Source organism: Synchiropus splendidus, chromosome 10 (genome assembly GCF_027744825.2).
Source record: "Synchiropus splendidus isolate RoL2022-P1 chromosome 10, RoL_Sspl_1.0, whole genome shotgun sequence".
NCBI lineage: Eukaryota > Metazoa > Chordata > Actinopteri > Syngnathiformes > Callionymidae > Synchiropus > Synchiropus splendidus.
The window spans coordinates 23,055,150-23,081,890 of NC_071343.1; the positions used below are offsets into that span (position 1 = coordinate 23,055,150).

Consider the following 26,741-nt stretch of genomic DNA (forward strand, 5'->3'; position numbering starts at 1 on the left):
ACAGGGATGATAGTGGAGGACTTAAAGCAGGCAGGAACATGACAGGACACCAAGGAAGCATTGACGATGTCCGTGAACACTGGAGCCAGCTCAGCAGCACAATGCCTCAGGATGGCAGGCGAACACACGTGGCTGTAAGGAAATATTTGTTGCCCTTGGGTTCTACCTTGTCAATTTGCAAAATCTGACCGTGTCAACGAGATGCCTCTGTGACTTAAAATGGTCTGTGATTGGCGTTAGTTGTTTGAAGCCTCATGCTTGGCATCTTTATCTACAGATGATTTGACAACAAAGTTTGTCTCTGCTTGCTCAACTATATTGACTGCAGTGGGTCCCATACGGCAGAAGTATATTTCACTGCCCTGTCTAAATTATGTGACTTGTGCTGCCCGACAGACCTGTCGGTGAGAAAAACAGCAAACTTCCGACCGCATTGACAGAAGTTTCTCAGTATATACTGGGAACTCAACCTCCTGAACACTTTTTTGTGGAGTTCCATCTCGTGACCATTACTGTAATCATTAGATTTGCTGTCCCTGGGTTGTAATTTTTAGAAAACATGGAGTCTAACTTCATTTAGAATGCGGAACATTTCTCACCACTGGCAGGACCTAATGACCAAACTTTAACAATCCACCAATGCTCACCTCTTGGGGCATCTTACTTTAAAAAAGTAATTAGTTAGAGTTAAAAATGACTTATCCCAAAAGTAACTCAGTTGGTAAGACGTATCATTATCATGTACTTAAATAAAATCAGAGAAAGGAACAAAGCACCGCATTACATTAAGAAGGGTATAAATCCAACCCTGGCCACAATGTAAACAGGCAGCCCCGGGCCCTAAACTCCAATATACAGCGATTCCATTTGTCTGCCACTTTTCCAGTGTTCAGGCAGCTCCGCCACCACTGGTCCAGTGGGATGCTGAAATACAACCTTAACCCCAAGCCTGAATTAATAAATCACATTTTTTGTGACAGACAAAAATAGGTTAAATAAAAAAATCCAATTAAATTTAAATTTCCTTATATAAATTCTATTTGATACACAGGCTGTGCTGTGGAACAACATAATACGGCATGGACCGCCCCCCCCTCCTCCATCACAGGATCGAAAACCATTTGACACATAGTTGACATCGCCATAAGACCTATTCAAAGTCTCTGTAGATAGGTTATTACAATGACCACAGTTACAAGACAGCCCAGAAAACCATTTTATTGTCTAATCTGGCTACACTCTGTTCTACCAACACGGAAAATCCCCTGAAAATAAATTTCTTTAATTCATTTCTTTCTGGCATTAAGAACTGTAACCACAGCAACTGCAACATTTTTCTTTTCTTGTTTATAGACAGTGACTGGTTGCCATGACAATAGCAGTAGGCCTGACACATGGCTTGCTGTATAATTGCTCTTTCAGAAAAAAGGGTGTGTTCGGTGTGGATGATGTTTAGGTGACAAGTAGAATGACAGTATGTAATGTTGGATGGTAGCATAGTTGGGTACGGAGACACATTGTTTAGTTTGATTTTTTATTTTTGGTTTAATTTTGTCATCTGTCATCTTTTGTTCACGACTCTCTGTCCATGAGAGAATCACAGCACGAGCTTAGCAGTCAAACAGCAATCGAATGGGATTCCCCTGACTTCACCTGAATAAAAGCTCTCCAGGAGTCCACTTCAAGAAGCCGATTAACCTAGGTCAGAAAATATGCACGTTGTCCAACTCTCTCTGCAAAACTGGGTTTTCAGTCTCACAACAGGGGTTAGTGGTTAGTTTTATCAACCTTGAATCAAAGAGGCTTTTTATTTAGTATAATCAGCTGTGTCTGCCAGAGCGCAGCAGTTGATAGATGTATAGACGCATATGCGTAAATATGATGAAAGCATCAGCAGTGCGTCTTTCGTGATGAGGAAGACACATTCAAAAAGTGCCTTACCAGGTTTGTCAGGAAACTCCATATACACATTAACTCCACTAGCAGAGTGGGGTCCAGGGTCAGACCACGGGAGATCCAAGATCATGCACGGTGACCCTGCCAGACTTTTTTTCCTTGAAATGCTGTCAGGTTCGCTGGCGCCAGGACCGTGCATTGGAAGTAATTCCCCCATGGTGAAGCCCCATTCGTAAATCGAGGGTTACATCCTGTGACCTTAGGTTTATGCTGCAGTGAAAAATATACTAAAATGGTAATTGTATTTGCAGTAAATAATTATGTAGAATTATACTTTTATCATTGTTGTAGGTCGTCACAGAACAAAATCATATTTGGAATAACAATTGTGATGATTAACAAATAATCATTTAATTAACTCAAAACAAATTTCATGACTTTTAACGTCAGCTTGGTCATACCTGCCAAGGGGGGTAAGCCAGTCACAAAATTCACTGCGATATGGTACCATGGACGACTGAGGATCAGCAGTGGCTGTAGCAGCCCGGCAGGAGGTCCCCACTGTGACACCCAAGTGCGTACCTGCTCAGTCCCTAGGTTCAGAACTCAACACAGGGTGTCCCTTCCGAGCCTACAATACCGCCCTCTACACATCCCAAAAAGCTGCCCTGATGAAACAAGATTCAGTTCTCATCAGCAGAAGGATAGGCTTGGTGTTTCGACTACCTGGACTATAAGCAACGGAGAAGTCAAACCTGCCCAAAAACAGAGCCCACCATGCTTAACGTGTGTTGAGACATCTGGTAGAGTGGAGGTAGGTAAGATTTTTGTGATCAGACATCACCAGGAAAGGATCCTTCCAACCAATCCCTACACTCCAGAAGGGCAGACACCACTGCCAACAACTGTCTTTTGCCTTTATCAGCTTCCATGAGAAGAATGCACATGGGTGAACCTTACAATCTGAGGGGTCCCGCTGGGAGAGAACAGCTCCAATGCCAGAATCGGAAGCATACCCCTCCACCAAGAACTGAAGGGTTGGGATGGTGTAGAATCGGAATCGTGGAGAACAGACAAAGTTACTCCTTGGTGGTAGAGTCAGCCGCAGGTGTCTCTTGGAAAGACCTCTTTGTGGACGTCAGAAGGGTCAGAAGAGCCGCCACCTTGCTAAACCCGTGGATGAACCGTGTATAGTAGTTGGCAAAACCCAAAAATTGTTCCAAATGTTTGTCTGCTTCGATTTTGGCAGGATCAGGTTGGAGCTGACACTGACCAAGAATAAATCCAAGGAAGATAATCTGGTCAAAATGAAATTCACATTTTTCAGCCTTGCAATAGAGTCTATTCTCAAGCAGTGTTTGCAAAACAAGCCGAACATTGCTGATGTTCCTCAGGTGTTCTTGAGATGATCAAATGTCATCAAGATAAAGAAATACAAAGAGATTGATCATGTCCCAAAGAACATTATTGATGAATGCTTGGAAAAACGCAGTGTCATTGTTTAACCCAAAAGGCATAATAAGATACTCAAAATGACAGATGGGAGTCTTCCACTCGTCCCCCTCCCCAACTTGTACAGGATGATAAGCATTTCTGAGATTGAGCTTGGAAAAATTGTGGTTTGATTCAGAGGTCCAAAATAAGGTTCCATTGGCTAGCGATTCTTAATAATAATGTCATGAAGACCTCTTAAAGTCTGAGTGTCCCATCCTTCTTCAAAACAAAGAAAAAACTTGCCCCAAGAGGTGAGCAAGCGGGCCGGATAAGGCCAGCCGCCAGAGTCATTAATGTGGTCTTCTAGTGCCTCTGTCTTACGGCAAGAGACATTATACAGACAATTACAAGGTAGCGGGGAACCCGGAATCAGGTCGCAATCATAAGGTCGATGAGGTGGGAGAGAGAGATTTATCCACCACAGTACAGACACAACCCATAAGCTAGTCTGACATTCACTACAACCATGTAACATCCTACTTTTACCAGCAGGTGGAAATAACGTAGGGAAAGGAATTTGGAGTCTGGGCTGTATTTCCCGGCGACGCTCAGGAATACCATTATCAATCTTGATGGCTAATGTGATCAGGTCCTCCAACAACTCGGGCTTGTCCAGGATGGAAAGCTGGCCCTGAAGCTCGCTGCACAAGCATCTAGCAAGTGCAGACGTGAGAGCAGGTTCATTCCAACTGCTCTCAGCAGCAGCGACCTGGAAGAAGAACTCTGACACAGACTCAGATCAGAAGTTCTGCTGGAGATTAAGCAAGTGGCGAGAGACTTCCAAAAAGACACCACCCACTGAGCCGCTCTGTCTCTGAGTAAATTAATAACATACTGAACCTTGGCACGATCAGATACATATGAATGCGGCTGAAATTCAAATACAAGTTTACACTGTAAAATAAATCTGGATGCTCCGATCACTCCAGAATAATTCTTGAGCCGCTGCGGAGGGAACAAGAGGATCAGGTGGATCACTCCAGTCTGAGACGTGTTCTCTAATGTCCTTACCCTGGTGGCCTGAGTGGCTTAAGCCTCTTCTAAGTCTTTCATCAGGGCTATGTCCATGATTGAGTGGGTTAGAAACACACAGATATGAAAACTCAGGCACCACGGAAAAACCAAAGGATCAGAAAACAAGGAAGCAGGCAAGCAGGTGAGAGAACGAATGAATGGACGAGGAAAGCGAGGGAATTCACCAAGATTCAAATGGAGTCGATCTGGCACATGTTGCTGGAACCATGGTGCTTAAGAGAGCTGTGCCGATGAATTGTAGATTTGCTCCAGCTGTGTGCCATTACCATAGGAACGCTCCAACAACCAAGAGAGCGTGAAAAACAGGATAACATAAAAGTGAATAATGACAGTCTTCTGTAACTCCACTTCAACTGTTAACACTGATCCCGCCTTTACTGTAACGCTCCCACGTTACATAATGGTCCTCTTTTAATGGAAGACCCATGCAAGGGGAGGACGTGGTGTTAATGCCCACTGCAGTATCTCAAAAATCAATTAAGACTGCTTTTCTGGTTACATGAGAGTAATAGCTCACGTTTGTGCATTTATGTGAGTTGAACATTGCTCATGTGTGCCTCTTTTTTGCATGCCAATGATGATGGATTAATGTGTGTTGTTTGTACTTACACATAACGTGTTATTGCCAATTATAACAATGTAAAATGCAGAAATAACTAATGAAACGTGAATTATGTCTCTCATCTGCTTCCACTGCCTGTGTTGTCTTTATTACAAAACTTCAAGATCAATGAAGATTTGTGTTCAAGTGTTAGTCAGATAAGAAGTTTAGATTGAACATTTTGACATTAGTATTTCTTTTTTTTTTATCTATTTTTTTCACTACAATGTTTATTTTACAATGCTGTTTCAACAGAGACCTGCAGTTCTGCAAATTGGAGGAAAAGAGGGATGTTCTGTATGTTAATTTGTTCAGATAACACTTCAGGTTCCTCACAAAATGTGGGTTGCGCATTCCTTGCCCCTCACTGTTGGAGTGGGCTGACTGACAGAAGGCAGGCTGACGTGACTCCATCTGCAGGAAAATGTGTTGTGTCTGTGCTGCGATGAGGACAGTAGTTGTGTGGGTGCAGAGAAAAAAAGACGGCTGTTTCCTTCTTTCAAAGAGCACTGACTTGTGAAGAGAACATATCTCCCGGGGAACCAAATGTGGCCGATGCAGTCAGTAGCCTTCAGCGAATTTCGTTGGCAAGCACTATGATCTATAATCACTATAATCTCATTATTTCATCTAAATTGCATATTTCATATACATGCATTCCTAACAGACACCCACAATGCCAGACCTTTGCACTGGAAGTCCTACATTGAATGCTTAAGTACAATCTCATAGAGTAAGAAGCTCACTACATGTATGTTTACATACATAGACTGATCTAATAGTGTATTTGGAAGCTGTGTTATTGAATTTTTGATGCATTTATTCAAGGTGACAGATACTAAATTGAATCATTTTAATAACATGTTATTAATTATCAACATAATGGGTAAGTGCCATGTCATATTGTTGTGTACTTGACTTTAATGAGATTTGGGAGGTCTGTTTCCACTAACAGTCAAAAGGTTGGACATAATTTAATTATATATATTTTCATATTGTTTCACTACTTTATAGATTGTAAAAACATGCTGCAGACATAAAATATATGAAACAGGATATATGAAATTATATATGACTGATTTATTTTTAGTTAAAAAGTTAAAAAGAAAGAAGCGTTCCATGAACGCACCTCAGGAGCAGAGCTCACTGCTCCATGTTGCCTTGAGTAGAAACAAAGTCTTCAGCTTCTGCTGCTGCACATTACTGCGTTACTCACAGTGACAGATCAACATTAACTGTTGCATAAGGTTACACTACATTTGTTTCTGTTTAGTTGTAAAATTAGTCATCTTCTGCATTTCATTTAAATGAAAATGAAATGGATTTCCTTCACCAAGAAGGAAGCATGACCTCTTCTAAGTGAGGGTGATATGAATGCCAATAAATGCCTATGATGATTTTTTTTTTTTTAATGAACAGCTGACTTGTAAATGTGACATGTGGTCCACTCTCTAACGGGCTTCGCTATTGGTTAATCCATATCAAAGCACTGGTCTCGGCCTGAGACTTCAATTGATGGGCTCACAGCCCAGGTAGGCACCACCCACTTAGCCCCCTAGCCGCTGCTCAGCCTCTTTTTCCACTCAGCCTTTGCGCTGGTATTGTCACCACTTGTGGTTTTGCTTTCAATGTGGTATCACAAATGATTAGCCACTTTAGCTGTGTTGCTGTTTGTAACCAATGATGTGAGGTTCGGATTCTAACACCTCCAACCATTGAAAAATGAAGTCATTCTGTGGTCTGACACTAGAATGGGTATTTGAACTTCAGCCTCGTTGGTGGCAAGTTTCACTGGAGCTGTCATTGGTATAGTTTGTTTTGATCCCGAGAATCCTACTGTTTTGACATACTTGCCGGACATGGGGAGGTTGCACTGGAATTTGCCTGTATTCTAATTTTACTTGAATGATTGTTTTCCTGCCAGCTTCCACGATTTGCCTTGAAAACTGGCCCTCTCCAGAAGGATTCTCTGGAGCCCGCCAATACCCATAATTTCGTCCGGGGCTGGGCCTCTGACAGTTCCCACTCGGTGACCAGGTTCACCACAGTTCCAACACAGTACTGGAAGTTCTTGTATCTTTGGTGGCCCTGTCATGCCTCTCACTCAAGTGCAAAGTGCCGCTGGCTGTGGCGGTGGTCTGAGGGTGGCGCATTGATCACCAATGAGTCTTAGGTCTGTCCTGGAGATCAGTGGCCTGCAGTTAACTGAGCTTTCTTTGTTGAACCCTCTCTTGTTCATCTTGTATTTGCTCATTTCTCCTGTGTTTCTCGATTGTGTGCACACCGTGGTCACAAAATTCTCCGTGAGGCATGGATGTCAATCCCACGATGTCTTCCTGCTTGCTCTGTACTTGTGGCAGGGCTTCGACGATGTAGTTGCAGCATTGACGGTTTTCGCGCACACATGTTTGTATTGCTATCCCTGTGGAGACATTGTGAGGTTTCCCATTGCCATAATGCTTTCCCCAGCCTCTCACCCCTAACCTAAGCCTCCAAAACACATGGCTAACCAGGACTCTGAACCTGAAACCCAATTATAATCAGCTCTCTCAAGTCTTCATCCTCAAATTGAGATTTGGACCTGTGGGGAAAAAGGTCCCCAAAAGACATTAAGGTCCACACAAGGATCGTGTTTTGTCAAGATTGGTCCCCACTAGACAGTATAAACAAGCCCTCCCCCCACACACACACACGCACACACTTTTCACAGCTCTATCAGTTCTATGCCAAGATACAGATACATACACTCACCCACACACATACACATACACACAAAGTCCGTCTGTCAGAGGTCTCTGTTCTTTCTATGCAGCATTTGTTCATAATAATAATAATAGCGTCATTAATAATGAGCCCCAAGTGAGTGTGCTGTCATTTATTCGTGATCTCACAACCTGGATTCACAACACCTAGTTGTTCACATTTGTCTACTACGTCTCATATCTTGTCTACACCAGATTCTCCTCCCAGGTATTCTTTTAAAGATTTTGACACAGGGGGTCAAACTCTACTTCTAGGAATCTAGAAAATATCAAATATTTTCGCATATACATTATAGGCCACGCCTAGCTTGTCAGTAAGGATGTCTTAGACGTTAATTGACAAGCCCCCTGAGAGCATCGGTCATGACGACGAGTGGGTGTCCAGTCTTTTTTCAGGAACTGTAGGCCACAGGCCCATTTCAGCCCTTTTCCATCTAGCTACACTCTCTGCATCGTTACTCTCTGAATAACCAACTCTCGGGCATCATGAGACTGCAGTTTGCTCATAACACAAGCGCTTCTCAATTCACAGCTCTTCTCAGTAAACAAAGGCTTTGCAATATCTCAGTTCACTGAGCTTCTCAAAATACACAAGGGCTTTTCGGTTCACAAGCATTTCTCAAATATCAACTCATAAGCGCTCCACAATATTGTATTGCTTATGTTTTTTGTGTACACATCAATTTGGCACTGCTTCTGTGCTCTTCCCACTCTCTGAGTTTGGTTCTTTCACCGTGAGGTCAATTCTGCAGCCACCTCTCACCCAGCAGCACATAGTGGAAGCGAACGGTATCTTAGCTCAAGGTGCCTGCAGAGATCGCAGAGTCAGGTGCTCCTCAGCCGTGGGTGTGAACGTTAGGGCGCCAATTATGTTGTCCGGCCAGCAGGTTATACACTTCTCAGGGCGTCGAGTCTGGAGCAGGAAGAACCACAGAAGCAGTGGGATGCAAGCTTTATTCCAGATCAGCATCAGCATAACATCATATCATCACGTCAACATGGCTTAGCATCACTTGGCGTCGCTTGGCATCAAGTTGTTCAAAGTACATACACATTGAATAGAGACTGGATCGAGAGAAGTTCCTTAGAGACACATTATCACACACATTCATGTCCATATTTTGTATTGTAGGCTGTTTGATTACTGGAAGTGTCACATCTAATTTTTTTTCTCAGAATTCAAGACACTTGGCTGGGTCGCCATGACATGAACTTCAGGAAACACAGCACATGACACGACATGACAGATATCCCTATTTACATCAGAAGGTAGCCATCTCCGGCGTATTTGGAAACTTTGCTGAACAAAAGTGAATGTAATTATTAAACTGACCAAATCCAACATTCAGTTGGCGCTAGAAACCAGATTATCATTTCACTAACTGTTGCACATGTTCCTAATGAGACATAATCAAAGTCTTCTCCAACGTCGGCTCAGACTCGCCTTGACATGCTGATCTGGTACTCCAGAGCACGTCTAATGGCAGGAGTGCCGATGGGATGCACCCAGTGAGACGTGCACGTCTTCACTCATGCATGCTCGGAAGGCACCCTAGACGAGGACAGGGTGGAAGGAGAATGGTCCGATCCCCCACCTCATATCAATCTGTTGCAGTTGATGGCAGTGGAGAATGTTCTGCTTCACTTAGCACAGAGGCTGATGGGACATCACACGATGGTAAGGTCAGACAACTCCACGACAGTGCCCTATGTGTAGGAGCCATGAGGGTCCCCTCCCTGAACAATGTGCAGGTTCGTATTTTGACATGGGCAGCGAGCCACCTGTTGTCGCTGAGAGCGCGCCAGATGCCAGGTCTGCTAAACCTGGGTGCAAGTGAGTGACTGGGGTGAGTGACCTGATAGCTTTGTCAGTCAAACTAAGGTGAAGGGGACTCAGTGACCTTTCAACTCTCAGACAGACAAACAGGCTGAGACTGAGTGACTGGCGGACTGGGTGTGCTTAGCCATTTAAAAGGCGAACGTGGCTACGGGTGCTGAGGGCTCTGTCCTTTCTGGGGGTGCTTCTTCGTCCTCGGCTAACTGTGGGATGCCAGACGCTTGGTTCCTGTAGGATGGTCTTTTTTTTTCAGGCCATGCTGGGATTGAACTTATCCCACTGGCATCCACCGTGGTTTTTAACCAATAGTGAAGGCTGTTAGAGGATAGACCACCTTTCACATAGAAATCTGAATCTGAATATGTGAGTAGCACTCTAACTGGCTGCCCAGTTGGCCTGTCTTCTGCAGTTGATTTCCAAAGGGGCTGAAGAGCGGAAGACAAGGGGGTTATAGGTAGTGGGCGGTGCCTACCTTGGCAGTGAGCCAATCAATCGAAGTCTCAGGCCATGGCCAGTGCCTCGATGTGGATTAACCAATAGCGAAGGGGCCTCGGCACATATTGATATAACTGGTATATTTAGATTTATTTAAGATGCCTGACCAATTCAGTATGTATTGTAATTCGTACTTGTTTTCTACTCATGTGGTTGATTTATTTAATGCATTTTCAGGCTGAAGAGAGTCCTCGATCAAATGGACCATGGTGTTGTGGACTTACAAGAACTGCGCAGGAATCTGCAGCTAGCTGTTGATATGTTGGATGCAGTTTACACAGATGAGACAAGGTAAGTGGTTCACCAGAGAGACACAATGCCTATATGCCACTGTGCAATGGTCATGTTGTGTTCATCTGCAGACGACTACTCGACACAGAGGACGAGCTCAGTGACCTTCAAGTAGAGTCAGTCCCAAGCGAGGTACGTGACTGGCTGGCCTGTACGTTCAGCCGCAAGATGGGTGTGTCCAAACGGCGCCCAGAGGAGAAGCCTAGATTCCGCAGCATTGTCCATGCTGTTCAAGCCGGGATTTTTGTGGAGAGGTAAACGCTGACGATATTGCCAACAATAGGCTATGACAGAGTATTGATTCAGGCCTGTCAGTAGAGTATTTACTGATGCCATTCATTGTTTTTTCATTGTTTCTTTATCTTGTTATCCAGCCAAAAAACTGGCGACAGAACACAGATTCATCAAATCACAGCAAAAAATGAAAATTAACTTAATTTGCTGTTTCAGTTTGAAATATTCCTAAAACTTCAACGATACCTGGGGGAATAAACAGGTAAAAGTTGGGAAACTGAAGCATAAAGGCCATTGCACGTCAGACACATATTTTTCGTGCAAATATGTCACACATTTTTTTTTTTCAAACTTGCTGCTTTTCAATGCAAGCTTACACATCAGCAACTACATTTTATGGCGTTTATTTTATGTGTCTGTGACGGGAGCACATCAGACCAATCAAAGCTTCCGTTGCTGACACATCACATACCAAAACATTCAACATGGCGAAACGCTTGATTGCATTCACAAAACACATAAAAACTAAAAAGACAACATTTAGAGGAGACTAGCTGCGGAGATCGAATATGATGACGCCGTGTATATAATCAAGCTCATGTGGATTGCTAGCGTTGCCGAGCACCAGATCGGCATTAAAAGGCTGTCTATGCATTCGAGAGTAGCTTCCCTCCTCACGATCAACACATCCCTCTTCCACACAAAACATTTCATAGGTCTCGTTAAGTCAGAGGGAGGTATTTCATGTAAATTCTGTGATCAGCCAAGGCTGCGATTTCGGCCGTGATTTCATCCGTGATTCCGTGATCACGGCAAATCATATGGCGCCATTATTCACTGTGACTTGTGTGACACGAATGTTATGAATTTATCCACTTCGCCCCTGATGTGTGTCCTGGAAATTTTTCATTGAAGAACGTTGAATCTGACTTCGTTTTTCAGAGTTTTATTTAAAGCAGTGCTGGGTGTTCACGTAGTAGCGCACTCAGCACATGTGCCATGACAATGCCTGTTTGTGCCATGACATGCATGCATGCGCGTGCATGCATGCATGCACAGCGAGTGAGTTTCATTTGTTTCCATGAAAATTTTTTTCTCATGATTGCATGTTATTCCAAAGCACTTTCCTAGTTGTTGGGATCCTCACTGACCATGGCAATAAAGCTGATTCTGATTCTGAGAGTTCTGTTACCTATTCAAGCATGGGCAAAGAATGAGGAGAGAAGACAGGACCAAGACCAACAAAAATCAAAGCGGAACATAACAGTACTTATTATAACTAATGAAGAGAAAGATAAAACAAGAAAAGATGTGGAAAAAAGGAACAAAGCGAATCCAGCATTTGCGTATTATACTATGTAACATCCAACAAGAAGTAGCAATGAAAGCTTGAGTGTAATGTGGGAGGGCAAAAAATGTGAAGGGGTGCACTTGCAACAAGGTAGGCTGACGTGTGTGTCAGCATTGGAGACAAAAGACCACTTGAGGAGGCTTGAGATTGTCCAATTTCCTGTTGGGGACCCCATTGCACTCCATTGTGTGGGTTGGGTGGTATCTTGTTACTGCCACCATTTGTGATCCTTTCCTGATCTGTTTGTCTCTTTAACATCAGGATGTACAGAAGGACCTCTAACATGGCTGGCCTCACGTTCCCTCCCACTGCCCTGACGGCTCTCAAGGTAACAATACCCTGTTGTCACAGAATTTGGATTTGAAAATGTATCTCATTACTAGTTGCTTGGTTTCAATTTGTTTCTGAATGGTTCTCATGGTTCATCACACCTAAATGCCTTAATAGAGAAACCAAGTAACACATTCCACATAAGATGAAAAATATTAAGATAAGATGAAAATCACTGCTCAGTTTCCTTCAGAATTGTGGTGGTTGAATCTCGTTGGAAGGATTCAGCGCTTGAAGCAGCATATGCAGTAATATGTGAGGCTTGCCTATGAACCAGCTTGCACCCCACGGTGAGCCTGCCTCTCTGGAGGAACCGAACCCTCCTCATATCCATATTGAAAACCAAATATGTCAGGGATGTCCAAACTCAGGGCCTGCGGTGGATGCAGGTTTTTGTTCCAACCCAATAAGCACAATCAGCTTCACCAATCAGATGCAGTCCAATTCTGTGAGTGTGATAACAACACACCTCTTGCACATATAAATATTTCACATGTGGTAGAAAGTGTCATCATCAGGTTTTCTAATGCAGGGAAGACTGTGGCCGTAGTGTGTGTATCTAAGTGCCTCAAGCTGAAACACAAGAGGGTCCGCGCTTATGCTCTTCCTTCTACAGTGTTGGCAAGATTAGGCATATAATTTTGATCATTAACAATTGTTCATTGCATAAAGATAATAATATATCAATAAATTATATATAATTAAAAAATTAGAATAAAAATCCTAATTTGTGTATGTTCATTGGTGAAAAAATGGCATAAAAGTTTTTTTTCCTTCCTTTTTTCCTTCTTTTTTTTCCCCAGGTGAGCCTCGTCTTAAACTTGACAACTTTTATTCTTCAGTAATATTTGAGATGTGGCACGTGTCAACTTTTACACTAGTACAAAGGCTCAAGAAACACTTTTACTTTTAACATAGACCATTTCTGTTTATTTTCCCTCCTCTGCTCAACAATGTGTCATCGACTAGCTGGAATTAATTCCAACTAAAAGGTGGTGGGTTCGATTCCTATGTTGGACTGGTGGTCTTTTAGCATGGATTTGCTTGTTCTCCCCATGGGCGAGTTGTTTTTTCCGGGTACTTTGGTCCAAAAACATGCTCACTCGTAGTGCTGTGTTTAAAAAATCGATTTTCCGATTCTGAATCGATTCGTACATCAATTCCATAAAATCGATTCGTAGGTCCAAAGATTGGATTAATTCATTTACGTTTTAACACATATTCTCTGGGTGAAGTGCGCATGCGCGCACCTGGGACACCAAGGTCAAAACAACATGCCTCCTCACAGTGGCAACACTAGCAACGTTCAGACGCGACCAAACCAAAAACGCGCTCGACAAAAGCATAGCAATTAGCACGTATGCCTAATGGAGGTACTGGAAGTGTTGCAGTATTGCGGAAATATGACCCACCTCACGAGTCACGTGACGCGACATCACCCAGCGCTCCTGTCCAAGCCATCCACCGGGCCACAACAAATGAAACTCGAGCGAACTTTACCACTACCGGGTAATTCTGCACGCTCTGTCAAAATAACTGAAGCGATTGCAGGCTTCATTTGCAAAGATATGCGCCCGTCTTCCGTCGTTGGAAACGAGGGCTTCAGGTGGCTAATGAAAGTAACAGAGCCTCGCTATGTTACGGTGTCTCGCAAACGTCTGTTATCCCAAACATGCACCAGTCAGTCAAAGAAAACGTGAAAAGTAAGCTTCAGTCAGAAGTAAGGGGGCATTACAAGTGATGCGTGGACATCTTCGCAATCTTACGCGAGTCTGACAACTCACTATATTGATGAGGAGTGGGACCTCTTGTCGTACGTACTACAGACCACATAGAACTGTTTACATACTGACCAATTACCGTCAGGTTGCTGTGAAGTCAGTCACCAGCACTCTGTTTACATTTTCAATGGCTGAGAATATCTTTTTTTCATTTTGGTAATAAAATAAAAACGCATTAGTATTGAACAGCAGCATCTTTTGGGTGAATTTTTAATGTCATATTTCTAATAATGCACCAGTCCCATGAGCCAGTCACATCTGACGTTCTGTGTCTGGATCTTTATTATCATTTACTATGAATCCTTCATTAATTTCCTGTTGAATGTCAATATGATACTAGTATTAATACGTTGTGTAACTTGTCATGTGATTATGCCAACAGCTCAGAAAATGGTTTAAATACTAACCTGAATCGAGATCGGATTGGATCGGATCGAATCGAATTGAATCGTGATAATCGATTCTAAGTCATTAGAAATTAGAATCGATACCCAGCCCTACTCACTAGATTAATTGGACACTCTAAAAATGCTTCTAGGTGTGTGTGTGTGTGTGTGTGTGAATGGTGTGTGCACTTCGATGGACTGGCAATCTGTCCAGGGTACATTCCTGCCTATCGCACTCCCTGCAACCCTCAATAGGACTACATAGTGGTAATCTGATGATGTATGTATGTATGTTCTTCAAGTGTTTAGGTGGCAGTACAACAAATCACTGTTTTTCTTTCATGTTTCTTAGAAAAAAACTTTCTCCTATTCTACTAACCTATTGGTTGACAACTTTTTTTCTTATCTGTGTTGCAGGCTGTGGATCAATGGTCGTTTGATGTCTTCTCTTTTCACGAGGCTACAGGGGAACATGCCTTGAAGTTTCTGGTCTATGACCTTCTGACACGATATGATTTAGTCAACAGGTTCAGGGTACACATCACTTTATTTTTATTATGAATGCATCAATGGGGTCCTCTAATCTCAATGCAAAAAGTAATAAGATGTTCAGCAAGCATGTGGAAAAGATGATCGACTTAGTCCTAGTTAATGTTAAAGTAAGATCTTCAAGTACCCATAATATCAACAGTCAGTTGTATTTGCATGGGTTAAGGCAGGGATCACCAAACTGTTCCAGAAAGGGCCGCAGTGGGTGCGGGTTTTTGTTCCAACCAACAAGCTCACACAGTTTAACCAATCAGGTGTCAGGAATGGAATGTTTGATACTTTCCCTTTTGCTAAATGATCAAATCTGCTGTTATATAATTATATGCAAACGTCTCAAATTGTGTCTGAGGCAGATTTAGTCAAGGTCTGTGTCAACTAAAGTGCATGTAGCGAAAAGCAGGAGCATCATTTAACAGCGTGAAATACCATGCAGCCCACCAAATATATTTGCTGTAATTAATCCAGAATATTGGGTGTTATTACATTAGTAACACATTAATTAGATTGGCACATAAAGCTCGAAAACAGCTTGGTGAATGGCAACCGTAGAAGTCAGTGTTGTCTGTTATTGTTTTGAGTCATCAAGTATTCAAGACAAATTAATGCATTTCACAAATTGACAAACTTCCACTTCCACATTTGCCTTGTGCCTTTAGTAATTGTGAAAATTGACCGATGTGGTTTGTCAAATAAACAGAGTAACCTCGTGAAAGAAATAGACTGATTAAGCTGCTGAGTCCAATTGCATCAGGTGTTTCCGGTGCAGCAGAGAGAGAAGCAAACTATTGAGTAACGTCACCTCCATGACAAGGGGTGGCACTGTTAGCTCTTTAGCGCTTCAATTATCAGCAGATGAAGAACATGTGGAGTGCGGAGAAATCTGAAACAACCCTCAAGTTGAACCATTTTATGCTTCAATGTATGAACAATCAAACTGATAAGGACCACAATCCTTGGGCTACAGGTTCAGCTGAATCCCGTTATATACTGTACAGCGCTGTTATCTATTGGCCACATGGTGACTCGCGGAAGGACAGGTACAGACGTCCACGTGCACAGACTGCATCACAGTACAAAAATGGTCTTTAACACATAAATGTTTAACTCATAGATCATCATATCACATCAGTCACAAACTATCAAGAATGAAATATAAGAATCTCCCACTTGCACTTCCACGACATGACATCCAGTCACCATACCGAAAGAGGTTCAATTAGTGGAGCTGATCAATGCCGTCTTCCCAGCTAAGGCAGTCAGCTCATCCCATGCAACATGATCGTTCTGGATTTGGTTGGTCACGGCTTCGTGCAGAGTATAAGAGTATGTCCCGTGCCACTAGGCGTCGCCTTATTCAAAGTAGCCACTGATCTGATCAATGTGTGTGACACCCTCCAACCACACTGCACAGTTAATCCACTGTTATTCAGTGGAGTGAGTTGATCAATTGGCGTTATGACCTTTTATAGGGGAAGGCCGTACTCACGGGTCATTTCCTTTTGTAGACCAGGGGTTACTCCCTCTAACTTTGTGTAGATACCATTTCTTCAATTCTTTGTTGTGGTGGATGGGAAGAAATCAAAATCAGCATTTAGTGTGCAAGATGTGACTACATTATTTCCATCAGAGAAAGAGACAAACTCCGTGAAGCTTTATTTTGTAATATGTATGTTTAAAAGTGTGCCAGTCATGATTTATTTGGGTTGTTTTGAGGGACTGCTCACCCCACTGTCAGTTATACCTGCATATTCATGGATGTTGTGTTCAGATCCCAGTCCAGGCTCTGGTTCAGTTTGTAGAGGCCCTGGAGAATGGCTACAGCAAGCACAAGAACCCCTACCACAACCTGATCCACGCTGCTGATGTCACTCAGACTGCACACTTTCTGATGCTTCACACTGGACTCATGGTAGAGCACAGTCTTGTTTATTATTTTTTTGTTTGTTTGAACTCTTCGTAATGTCTCAGTGTATCCGGCAATGAACTTATATAATAGCTTTGTCAAAACTTCATTGGGTAAATTTTTTACGTGCGATTAAAGTAAAAAAGAAAGAAACGACAGAACGAAAGATCTGTTGCAAGTCACCTTTGATGTCTAGTACATAATACTTAAACAAAAATGTAAATAAAATATTCTGATGTTTGTTTACAGCGCATTGTGTTTCTGGTGACATCAGTATACAGTGACAATGTGATTTCACAATTTGTGCTTAGGTTCAGCATGTGAAGTGCTCAAGTGTTGTCAAAGTGTTTGATTCAGTGAAAAAGAGTCCTCAACACGTTGTGTCTGAGGATGTCATTAAGTTGTTCAGTTGCACTTTAATGTGTATGTGCCTTGGTGTTTGTGTGTTCAATATAAACCTTGCTGCAAGTACTGTAGCAGTTACTCCAGGATATCGCAATGTTGCAATCACAAATATTAACATAATTTCGACCAATCCCCAATCACCACAACTTGCCCACACAATAAACTTATCACTTTTAGTGTCCTTTCGCACCACGTTTCTAGGCACCATGTGCGTCATCATATTCTTGTTTAGATGAAGTCATATGTAACCCCAAACACACAAAGCTGTGATTCGTACATGAATGATTGCGACTAAATTTACAAATATCCAAATTCCGATATTTTAAATGTATTGTAGACAGAACTAAAAGCGGAACTCACTAGTGCAGTGCACCGTCACCCGAACAAGACCCACACACGGTCGCAAACAAACATGGTTGACCACAAGATCCTTCTCTTTTCCATGCGATCTGCTTCTGACAGTCTACATCCCGACCCAGTGTAACATGCTATATCACCTCTAACTGATTCGGTTTGCTGAATTAATGAGCCGCTGAACAACTCTCAATGAACAATCTGTGCCCTTGTGAGGAGCGCTGTGACGAAACTACACGCTGCCAGTCCGTAAACTCACAGGACATCATATTGGCTGCATCTGGGCAGAACAAGGCAGGCGCAGCACCAATCAATGACAGCTTGCAAGACAAGGCCCTGGCTGTGCAGGGTGGTCCCGAGATGATGATGAAGTAGGCGGACAACGCAGTGTAAACTACCTATATGGTGCATTCTAACCACTCTTTTCACTTTGTGAAAAAAGAGAAACAAGGGGGAAAAGTCCATGACAGAGTGGAGACATTAAAGTCAAAGTGTGAAGTTCTAGTAGTGGGCGTCATTCTTCCGGACAGAAGTGCATTACGACCTCCGTCTTGGTGAGTCAATGGAGTCAAAAGGGTGACCTCACAAATTACACGATGGAAGGAGAGAGTAGGTGATTGGGCAATGACTCGCTTTGCTCCCGCCCCCAGCTCTTGTGGCTCTCCCGAGATTTAGATTGCAGCGTTGGTGATTACGTCTGACTTCTCACAATGTGTTGCACACTGATCAGTGCTGAGCCCGCTTGCCTCTGCTCGAACGCATCCTATAAAAAAGATGTACATATTTTATCAGCAATTTTTTAATTTAGCATGTATATTTATTTATTAATTTTATTATTTTTTCTGTGTGTTCCATGCACATGAACTCCTAATTGCTTGTTGCAAAGAAAACATATTCTGTGAAAATCTTTGTAGCCACTTCTGGCCTTGCAGTCTCATGATGAGTATTTATATGATGACAAAACCATCACCGCCAAGCTAAAGAATCCAAGCTGACCTGATCCTCTCACCATGTAAATGAATTTGACACTGAACTATGGTGAATTATATCATTCCTGCCGCCGTGAAACTGGGTGCCGCAGTCCTTACAGAACCGCCACCACAGAGTCAACTGCATTCATCCGAACTAATATTAAACAACAAAACTGAATGCCCTGTTAGTACTGAAGTATCATAACAATACAATAAAAAAGAGAGGGCATATATTTTAATAAAAAAAACGTGTACACAAGCCTGATGTAAACGCTGGTTACAGGTAACTTGTTACTGGTCACTGTTAATTCATGTAATTACACTTTTGACGCCTAAGAAACATGAGCGTCCTTTCTGTGTGCGTTCACCATTGTTGTGCTGTTGTTTAGCACTTTTACAATGTTTTTGAGCATTCATTGCCTCTGATGTTATTCTAAACAATTTTCTTGACAGTATCTGTTATGTCGTGTTGTTGTATTACCAAATGTTTGCATGAAGAAAGCGATACGGAAACAAAAAGTGTTATTTCTTTGCTATTAATCACAAGTTAACCATGGCTGTAGCCCAATTAATTGCAATTCAACATTTTCATTGATTGATAACCCATTATAAATACAACTTGTGTTTTTTGGTTTGAAATGTAAGACGAGATATAAAATGGTCGGCTGTTCTGCTATTTCCAGCACTGGCTCAGTGAGTTGGAGATTCTTGCGATGGTCTTTGCTGCAGCAATCCATGATTTCGAACACACTGGAACCACCAACAGCTTCCACATTCACACCAGGTATTTAGTTCTGTATCCTCATTTCACAAAGGAAATGATGAACTCTGCCCACAAGGCTCTGCTTCTGTCTGTGTTTATCTGTCTACTAGCAATAAACCCAAAAGGTTTGAAATGTCACGACTGGGACCAAGAACAAGTGTTACATTTAGGTCTTTCTAATTACCATCGGTATCACGTAGACTTGCACTGTAGACCTGTGCCACTGCTCTCCCATATGGAGCTCATTTGAATTTAAGTGTTCATATGTCAGTGACATATAACATGCTAAAAAAGATATCTAACCCCTTTGATCTCAATACGGATAAATGTTTGTGTTGTGGCATTAAATACCATTTCCAGAGAACTGTGATTTTGTATGTGTTTGAGAGGAACTACATTAAACCTTAATTTCCTCTGTGTGCACAAAAAAATGCAAGAATTGAGAACAAACCACTGATGTCAAACAATTTTGGTGATGAGCAAACCTGGATAAGCTTCATGTTATTTAAATGTATTTCTATTTAAGTACAACATATTCTTTTTTTTGGTGATATTTTAAATTAAAAATTTTAAAAACGGAAGTGCATTCATTTTTTTCCCTTCACCTCATTTTACTTCCAAGGTTAATCTGTTTCATGTTTCATAACATTTCTCTCTTTCAGGTCTGATGTGGCAATTTTGTACAATGACAAGTCAGTGCTGGAGAACCATCATGTCAGTGCAGCCTATAAGCTCATGGCTGAGGAGGAGATGAACATTCTGATCAACTTGAACAAGGATGACTGGAGGTGATCATACGTTTGCATATTCCTTGACATCTCTCACACTCACAGCTTGTCGTCTCCTGGCAGGGAGCTGAGGACTCTTGTGATTGAGATGGTGATGTCCACAGACATGTCCTGCCACTTCCAACAGATTAAGACCATGAGAAACACTCTTGCACAGAGAGATGGGTGAGAGACCTGCACATATTACATTTGTAGATGGTTGATAAGTTAGATAAACTCCATTTTGACCAGAAAAACCTTGCTATAGTGTTCATTCATTCAGCAAAAGAGAATAACAAATCCTTCTGAAAGATTACTGGATTCAGATGGCAACCTAGAACCAACCACCAAAATGTAGTCATCTGTTCTTTGTCCCATGATAAACATGTCTTGAGAGTCTCACTGAAATATGTTTATATTGTAGTGACAGAGAGACAGGTTGCAGCAATGCAGTTTATATCCAGGATGTTTTTTTTTCCAAAACAAAACTAATCCTACACAACCATTGCACTATTACATTCTAATACACGTAAAGATTAGAAGATAAGACACACTTAGGTCATCACTCGGGATGCAGTGCATAATTCGGCCGCAGAAAACAACACAGCCAAAAGATGATGTTGTGATGAGCTATCAAAAGCGCAGTTAGTTCTTGGAATAAGAGTCAAACCCTCTAATGGCCATCACTACGGAGGAGTGCATGGTGCGGAATAAGTGGATTGACTCTTCTCTCTGCACATTCCTAGTTTGATATGCACAATTCACGCATGGGTTATAGTTGTTGTGGTCATCCGACAAATTAAAGTTTAAATGCATATGACTTATTGATGACAAAATCTTATTTTTTTTTATATGAACAATTCAATTATTTTTTTTATTGTCCAAATTTTGTAACTGATTTGTTGTTTGGAGATGAATGCTAATTTATACAATTGCAATGCATTGATTTTAGTGAGATAAGATTCTGTTAGATTCCAAGATAATAAATACAGTAGCATAGCCATAAATAATTGGCATAATAGTTTTTGTTGGAAATACTTGTTTGCTACATCCTCATCCTCCCTTCTAGTGCAAGCACAGATTCCTCTTCCTTTTAAGCCAATACTCCCCTCGCAGGTTTCTCGCTTTTGTCTTTCCTGCGAGCAGCCTTCTCCTTTTTACTCCAACTCCAAGCCACCCTATGGAACCTGGTCATACATGGCCGGTCACTCGCTCACATTCTCTAATGACATACACATCCAGATTTGACTCATGCCTAGCGACATTAGACTGGTCCTCGTCTCCTGTTGGGCAGGGCAGGTTTGTCAATGCGTTTCAAATAATACAAAACTAATACTGTCATAAATGGATACGTACATGTCGCTTATAGGCAACTACTAAACCATATATATATATATATATATATATATGTGTGTGTGTGTGTGTGTGTGTGTGTGTGTGTGTGTGTGTGTGTGTAAAGGGGGGGGGGGTGGGGGGGGTGGGGGGGGGATGTACTTGACTGAAGGCCTAGGTGTAAAATGCACGGCCCACCACTGGGTTAGTTGTAGTTCGGGCCTGACCATCCTCCCATTCATTTTGGGCCAAATTAGCCATATAATACTTCTTTTATTTGATCAATCTTAATTTAAATCTAAATTTGGTCAGGTTTTATTTTACCTTCCCTCTTAGTTACCTAATAAGCACAGGAGTTAATATATCCAACAACCTGTGTGGCCAGAGAAAGACGACAAAGACCACTGTCACGCTGTGTGTCGTTAAGACAGTGATGACCCATGACATAGTGAGCCGTCTTCTTCAAGCAAGTGGCCACTGCAGCTGCATAGGCAACAAACTGAGATTGACTCAATCCAGTGGACCACTGACATCTGACAAGGATGAGCTCCTGTCTGCCTCCTCCCACCTTGTGGAATAGCACGCCATTTGGATGGGCTAGGTTAGCAGCTGCGAAGTCACCTTTCAATGCGGTGAGAATCGTCTCAGCTACAGGGATCCTTTCTCCTTTCTCATGCCACACCAGCAGATTAGGCCTCAAAAGTCTTCAGTCTTCCAAAGTCTGGAACATAAGATCGAGAATACCCACACAATCCAAGAAAGGAGAGCATGACCCTGACAGTCTCTGGGCAAGGGTGTCTTAAAATTGCAGAACGACGTTCATCACTCAAAGTGGAACCTGCTGGCGAACACACTTCAAAAGATACTGGGCTACAGCTACAATGTCGCTTTTTCCTGGAGACCTTGAAACCAAGTTATCAGTGCCAATGCAACAACATTGCAGTAACTTGCAAGGACAGTGCGATAGTCACGGCTGCAACTACCAAATCATCCACGTACTGTACCACCAAGGCGCTATCTGGTCCTTCAGCAGATCTCTCAAGCTGTGCTTGAAGACGCCAGGGCTCAGCTTCCATCCCTGAGCCATTCTGGTGTACTGCAGCTTCCCGACAGTAAATGCAAAGATGTCTTGCACTTCCAAAGACTGTAAAGCACCAAGGTGTGGACTGAATTGACGCATGATTTGGTGATCTTGATGTCAGTGTCAAGTGACTGGAGGAAGAACGGGACACTGATTTTACTAAAGTTAACGCAATAACAGGACTATGTACGAATCATTTAGTCTGTATGTGACTGATAAAAGTCTGGTTCATGATAGTTTTTCTACTGCGTGCTTAACCGTCAGTAATCTCTGTCATTTCCATCGACTTAATAAGTCGAAGGCTGTCCACAGTGTGCGCTGTGTTTCTGTTATTTCCTTGTAGAATCAATATGAAAACTCTCTTTCGTTTAATTTTGGCTGAGAAACGTGTAACATTACAATCTGTCCGTCATGACTTCATGTCTGAGCTGACTTCAGGCTGATGATGGATCCTCGTTTTAACAGAGAAATAAGCTGATCAAGCTGAAAACTTTGGCATTCTTGTGTGCCTTGTCCAGCTGCTCCTGGATGCTGTGTTCCCCCATATCTCCAGCAAACTTTTCACCTCCTCATCAGAACAGTGTGAACTCTTTGCCGCTCAAATTGTTGTTGATGTTGTAAATGGGTTGTTTGACATGGATCCCACGCAATTTACATTTCAAATGTCGAATTTGAATGTGCAACTGCTCAAGCAACTATGAGCACGTGTCACTAATCATGCCAGCAGTCATGTCAGCTCGGTAGATGTAAGCCACCCCTGCCATTTCAGGAAGTGTACCTAGCATATCGCACCAGTGCTGCAGTAGTGCCGGTGATGAATTTCTTTTACGTGGCTCATGCTGCGCCCCAAAAAATGCTGCCCTGCCAAATTCCTGATGTTGAATGAATAGATGTCTCTAGAGTCCTTTTGCAAGTATCAGCTTGACAGTGTTGTGTATATTGCCATCTGTGATTACATATTTCACTGTTTCATCATGGTCTTTCCTCATAAACAAATAAACGTGGGATGGAGACAGGAGACTCAGCTTTAGGACAGCCTGCAATTACATGCATTTACCAGTGGCGCCGCCAAAAGCAAATATTGGTAAAAAGAGCCGGTTCTGTACGATAGGCAGAGTAATGCATGTATGTGTGTGACAGTGTGTGTTGTGTGTTTAAGTCATGTTTGCTGGACCTTAATGCTGTACGTTCAGCAAAAAAAAGGCCATCCATAGTACTTCTAGGCAAGCTCAAATGAAGTGAGAAGTAAAGGAAGTGAAAGCAAAATGTTCATAGAAAATTTTGATTGAATCAATAATTTGGTAATGACTTGCCTGATTAAACTGCTTGTGACCCTGCAGCATGGACAAAGTGAAAGTTCTGTCTCTGATGCTGCATGCTGCTGACATCAGTCACCCCGCCAAAGGATGGCCGCTGCACTATCACTGGACACACAGTCTGATGGAGGAGTTCTTCAGACAGGTTTACCTTGCACAAGCTCTTCTCGATCATTTTCAATGTTTAATCTTGGCGTCTTTATTCATCACATGATACAGGATGTACAGATCCATTGAGGATGTACAGTATTCACCTGATTCAAGACTGTGCTTTCAGAGTTTGTGTTATTTGATCACTATACCCATGAATCATATTTATTTTATTTCATATTTATTCTCATTTTTTACATGCTGTATATTCCTGCAGTACGTAGTTTTTGCTTCCTGCTCTTTGCGCTCTTGCTGTGTCACTACCCGGCTGAGTTTGACTTAAAATAAATGCAGACATTGTCTATGGTTTAATAAGGCCAATGTTAGTACAAAAAGTATAAAAAGTGTTATCATAACATTGTATTTTTGTACATCTGTTGTATTTTTGTACTAATCATGCTGGGCACGATTTTTTTCAACATTTCAAATCACATGTCTACAGTAGCCAAGTCAGTCATCCAAATCCCTTGAAAAACACATTTGTTACATGTGGTCCCTCGCAAAATAGAAATCACTTTAAGCTGATAAATACTTGTAATAGTGTACAACTAGCCATATCTTCTGTCTTGGTTACCTTTTGAAAAGTGAATTTCTGCCTTTGGTGTATCCATCATCTGTCACTTAAAACGGCAGTCACCAATCACTGTCACTGTGAATTGATTCATGAGCGCAAAGGTGAAACCACCTTGTTTGCTTGTGCTAACATGAATGGAAGTAAAACTGCATTTACCTTTTTCCATTTAAGCATATTTTCATCATTTATTCAGTTATCTTTCTATTTATTCCTGCTAATTTTCTTAATTATTTCCATGTTTGTTTACAAAATTTGACACTGCTGGTATTCTATGGATGTTTATGTCCATTGTTGTATAAGGTGCCTTATTTCACTTGTATAATAGCATAACATTTAAGATAGTAATAAACATAAAACATTTGTATTTCAACCAGTGTTTAAAAATAAGCATTTTCAGGGATAATGAAAATTGTTTGGTGTGAAGTCAGGTTTGCCGATGTTCCCTAAATACTGAAGCTCAAACTGGCCATGCAGGTATAAACATTCAGTCATGCCATGCTGGCATTATTCAAGGCCAAATTTATTGATTTCAGGGACCGGTGAAGAAATAAAATACTGATTGTGATAGGTCAGGTCAGAACTGAAGCTGCAGTCCGTGAAGTAGTGAGAGCAGAGTAGTTAGTTTTTCGCTGCTCCCTGGAAAAACTGCTGCCTTGTGAAATCCTGTGTTCCCTTTGAATAATATATATTTTCAAGAAAATGTGATAAAGAACACTATTGGACTCACAGACAAACATTAGTTGGGACAGGTGTGGGCACTGTCATTGCGGTCAAGGGTTAAGGGCCCAGGGGTCTCGGGAAACCTACGTGAGTCTTGTCGACAGGATTTGGGTGTAAATGTGGTACTTTGCATACAGGAGATCAATGTTTTAATGTGTACAAGTCAGAGAAGTTTGAATTCAAGTGTTGGACTTTTGTAAAACTTGAAATAAAAATGTCAATATGGTGACTGGTGTTTGGGGTTTGTGGTGGCCTGAAACATCAAACATAAATGAATGATTTGATTTGTCATTCACAGGGTGATAAAGAAGTAGAACTCGGCCTTCCTTTTTCTCCACTGTGTGATCGTAAAGCTACAATGATTGCCCAGTCACAAATTGGTAAGAAATTTCATCAGACAAAAGTGGAGCAATGAAAAAGTCTCACTGCATCGATGTCCGGCTCGCAGGGTTCATCGACTTCATTGTGGAGCCTACGTTTGCTGTTCTGATTGACACCACAGAAAAGGTGATTGGTCCTTTGATTGAAGAAGAATGGAAGGCTAGGGAAACCGGGTACAGAAGGTCCAGGTACCAGTAAAATGTTCATCATGTGTCTTGACGGTAAATGCTTGCTTGCAGCCATGTCTTTTACTACGACCACAGGAACTTGGGATTCTGTATTATGTCCAAAGTAAATAAGGTCTACACACTTCTCCAGTCTTACAGGAAGCGGCACTGTTACTGTGGAGTCAGTGCAGAGGCATAGCAGTGGGCGCCATGGATTAGGCGATGATGGACAGATGGACTTCTCACTGACAGCTATTGACCTTCCAGCCCTGAAAAGGCACCTGTCCAGTGTCATCTCCTCCAACAAGGAGCGCTGGAAGGAGTTGTCTGTGCATGGTACACACACACACACACACACACACACACACACACACACAGATTTGTACTGCTATCCCTGTGGGGACATTGTGAGGTTTCTCATTGCCATAATGCTTTCCCCTGCCTCTCACCCTTAGCTTTACCCTACAAAGCACATGGCTAACCTAGACCAGGACGCTCAACCAACTGAAACCCAATGATAATCACCTTGTTATTTTGAAGTCTTCATCCTCAAATTGAGGTTTGGACCTGTGGGGACCAGCAAAAGGTTCCCACGAAGACATAAGGTCCCCACGAGGATAGTGTGTCGTCAGCCACAAGGCAGACGAACAAGCACACACACAAACACATACACACACACGTTAAGTTTTCATGTTTCATGGGGACATTTAATTGACTTTCATGTTTTCCCCAAGCTCTCACCCTGAACCTAACCATCAAAACCAGGACCTACACCAAACTTCAATTCAATTAGAATGTTCCAGTTATTTTGAAGT

At 42.1% G+C, this 26,741-nt stretch overlaps 1 protein-coding gene across 7 annotated transcripts in view; it reads left to right on the top strand.

Moving 5' to 3' along the window:
* The window catches only part of LOC128765614 (dual specificity calcium/calmodulin-dependent 3',5'-cyclic nucleotide phosphodiesterase 1A-like), a 49,804-nt gene that overhangs the window by 20,913 nt on the left and 2,150 nt on the right, over nucleotides 1–26,741 (top strand). For all 7 annotated transcript variants that reach the window (XM_053876421.1, XM_053876427.1, XM_053876424.1 and 4 more), the window contains 12 exons: nucleotides 10,298–10,411; nucleotides 10,483–10,665; nucleotides 12,258–12,324; nucleotides 14,911–15,027; nucleotides 16,811–16,951; nucleotides 19,359–19,459; nucleotides 20,101–20,226; nucleotides 20,290–20,391; nucleotides 23,959–24,079; nucleotides 25,677–25,758; nucleotides 25,827–25,947; nucleotides 26,078–26,262. In XM_053876421.1, the coding sequence (XP_053732396.1) occupies nucleotides 10,298–10,411; nucleotides 10,483–10,665; nucleotides 12,258–12,324; nucleotides 14,911–15,027; nucleotides 16,811–16,951; nucleotides 19,359–19,459; nucleotides 20,101–20,226; nucleotides 20,290–20,391; nucleotides 23,959–24,079; nucleotides 25,677–25,758; nucleotides 25,827–25,947; nucleotides 26,078–26,262 (1,460 nt within the window). The remainder of the gene's footprint in view (nucleotides 1–10,297; nucleotides 10,412–10,482; nucleotides 10,666–12,257; nucleotides 12,325–14,910; nucleotides 15,028–16,810; nucleotides 16,952–19,358; nucleotides 19,460–20,100; nucleotides 20,227–20,289; nucleotides 20,392–23,958; nucleotides 24,080–25,676; nucleotides 25,759–25,826; nucleotides 25,948–26,077; nucleotides 26,263–26,741) is intronic.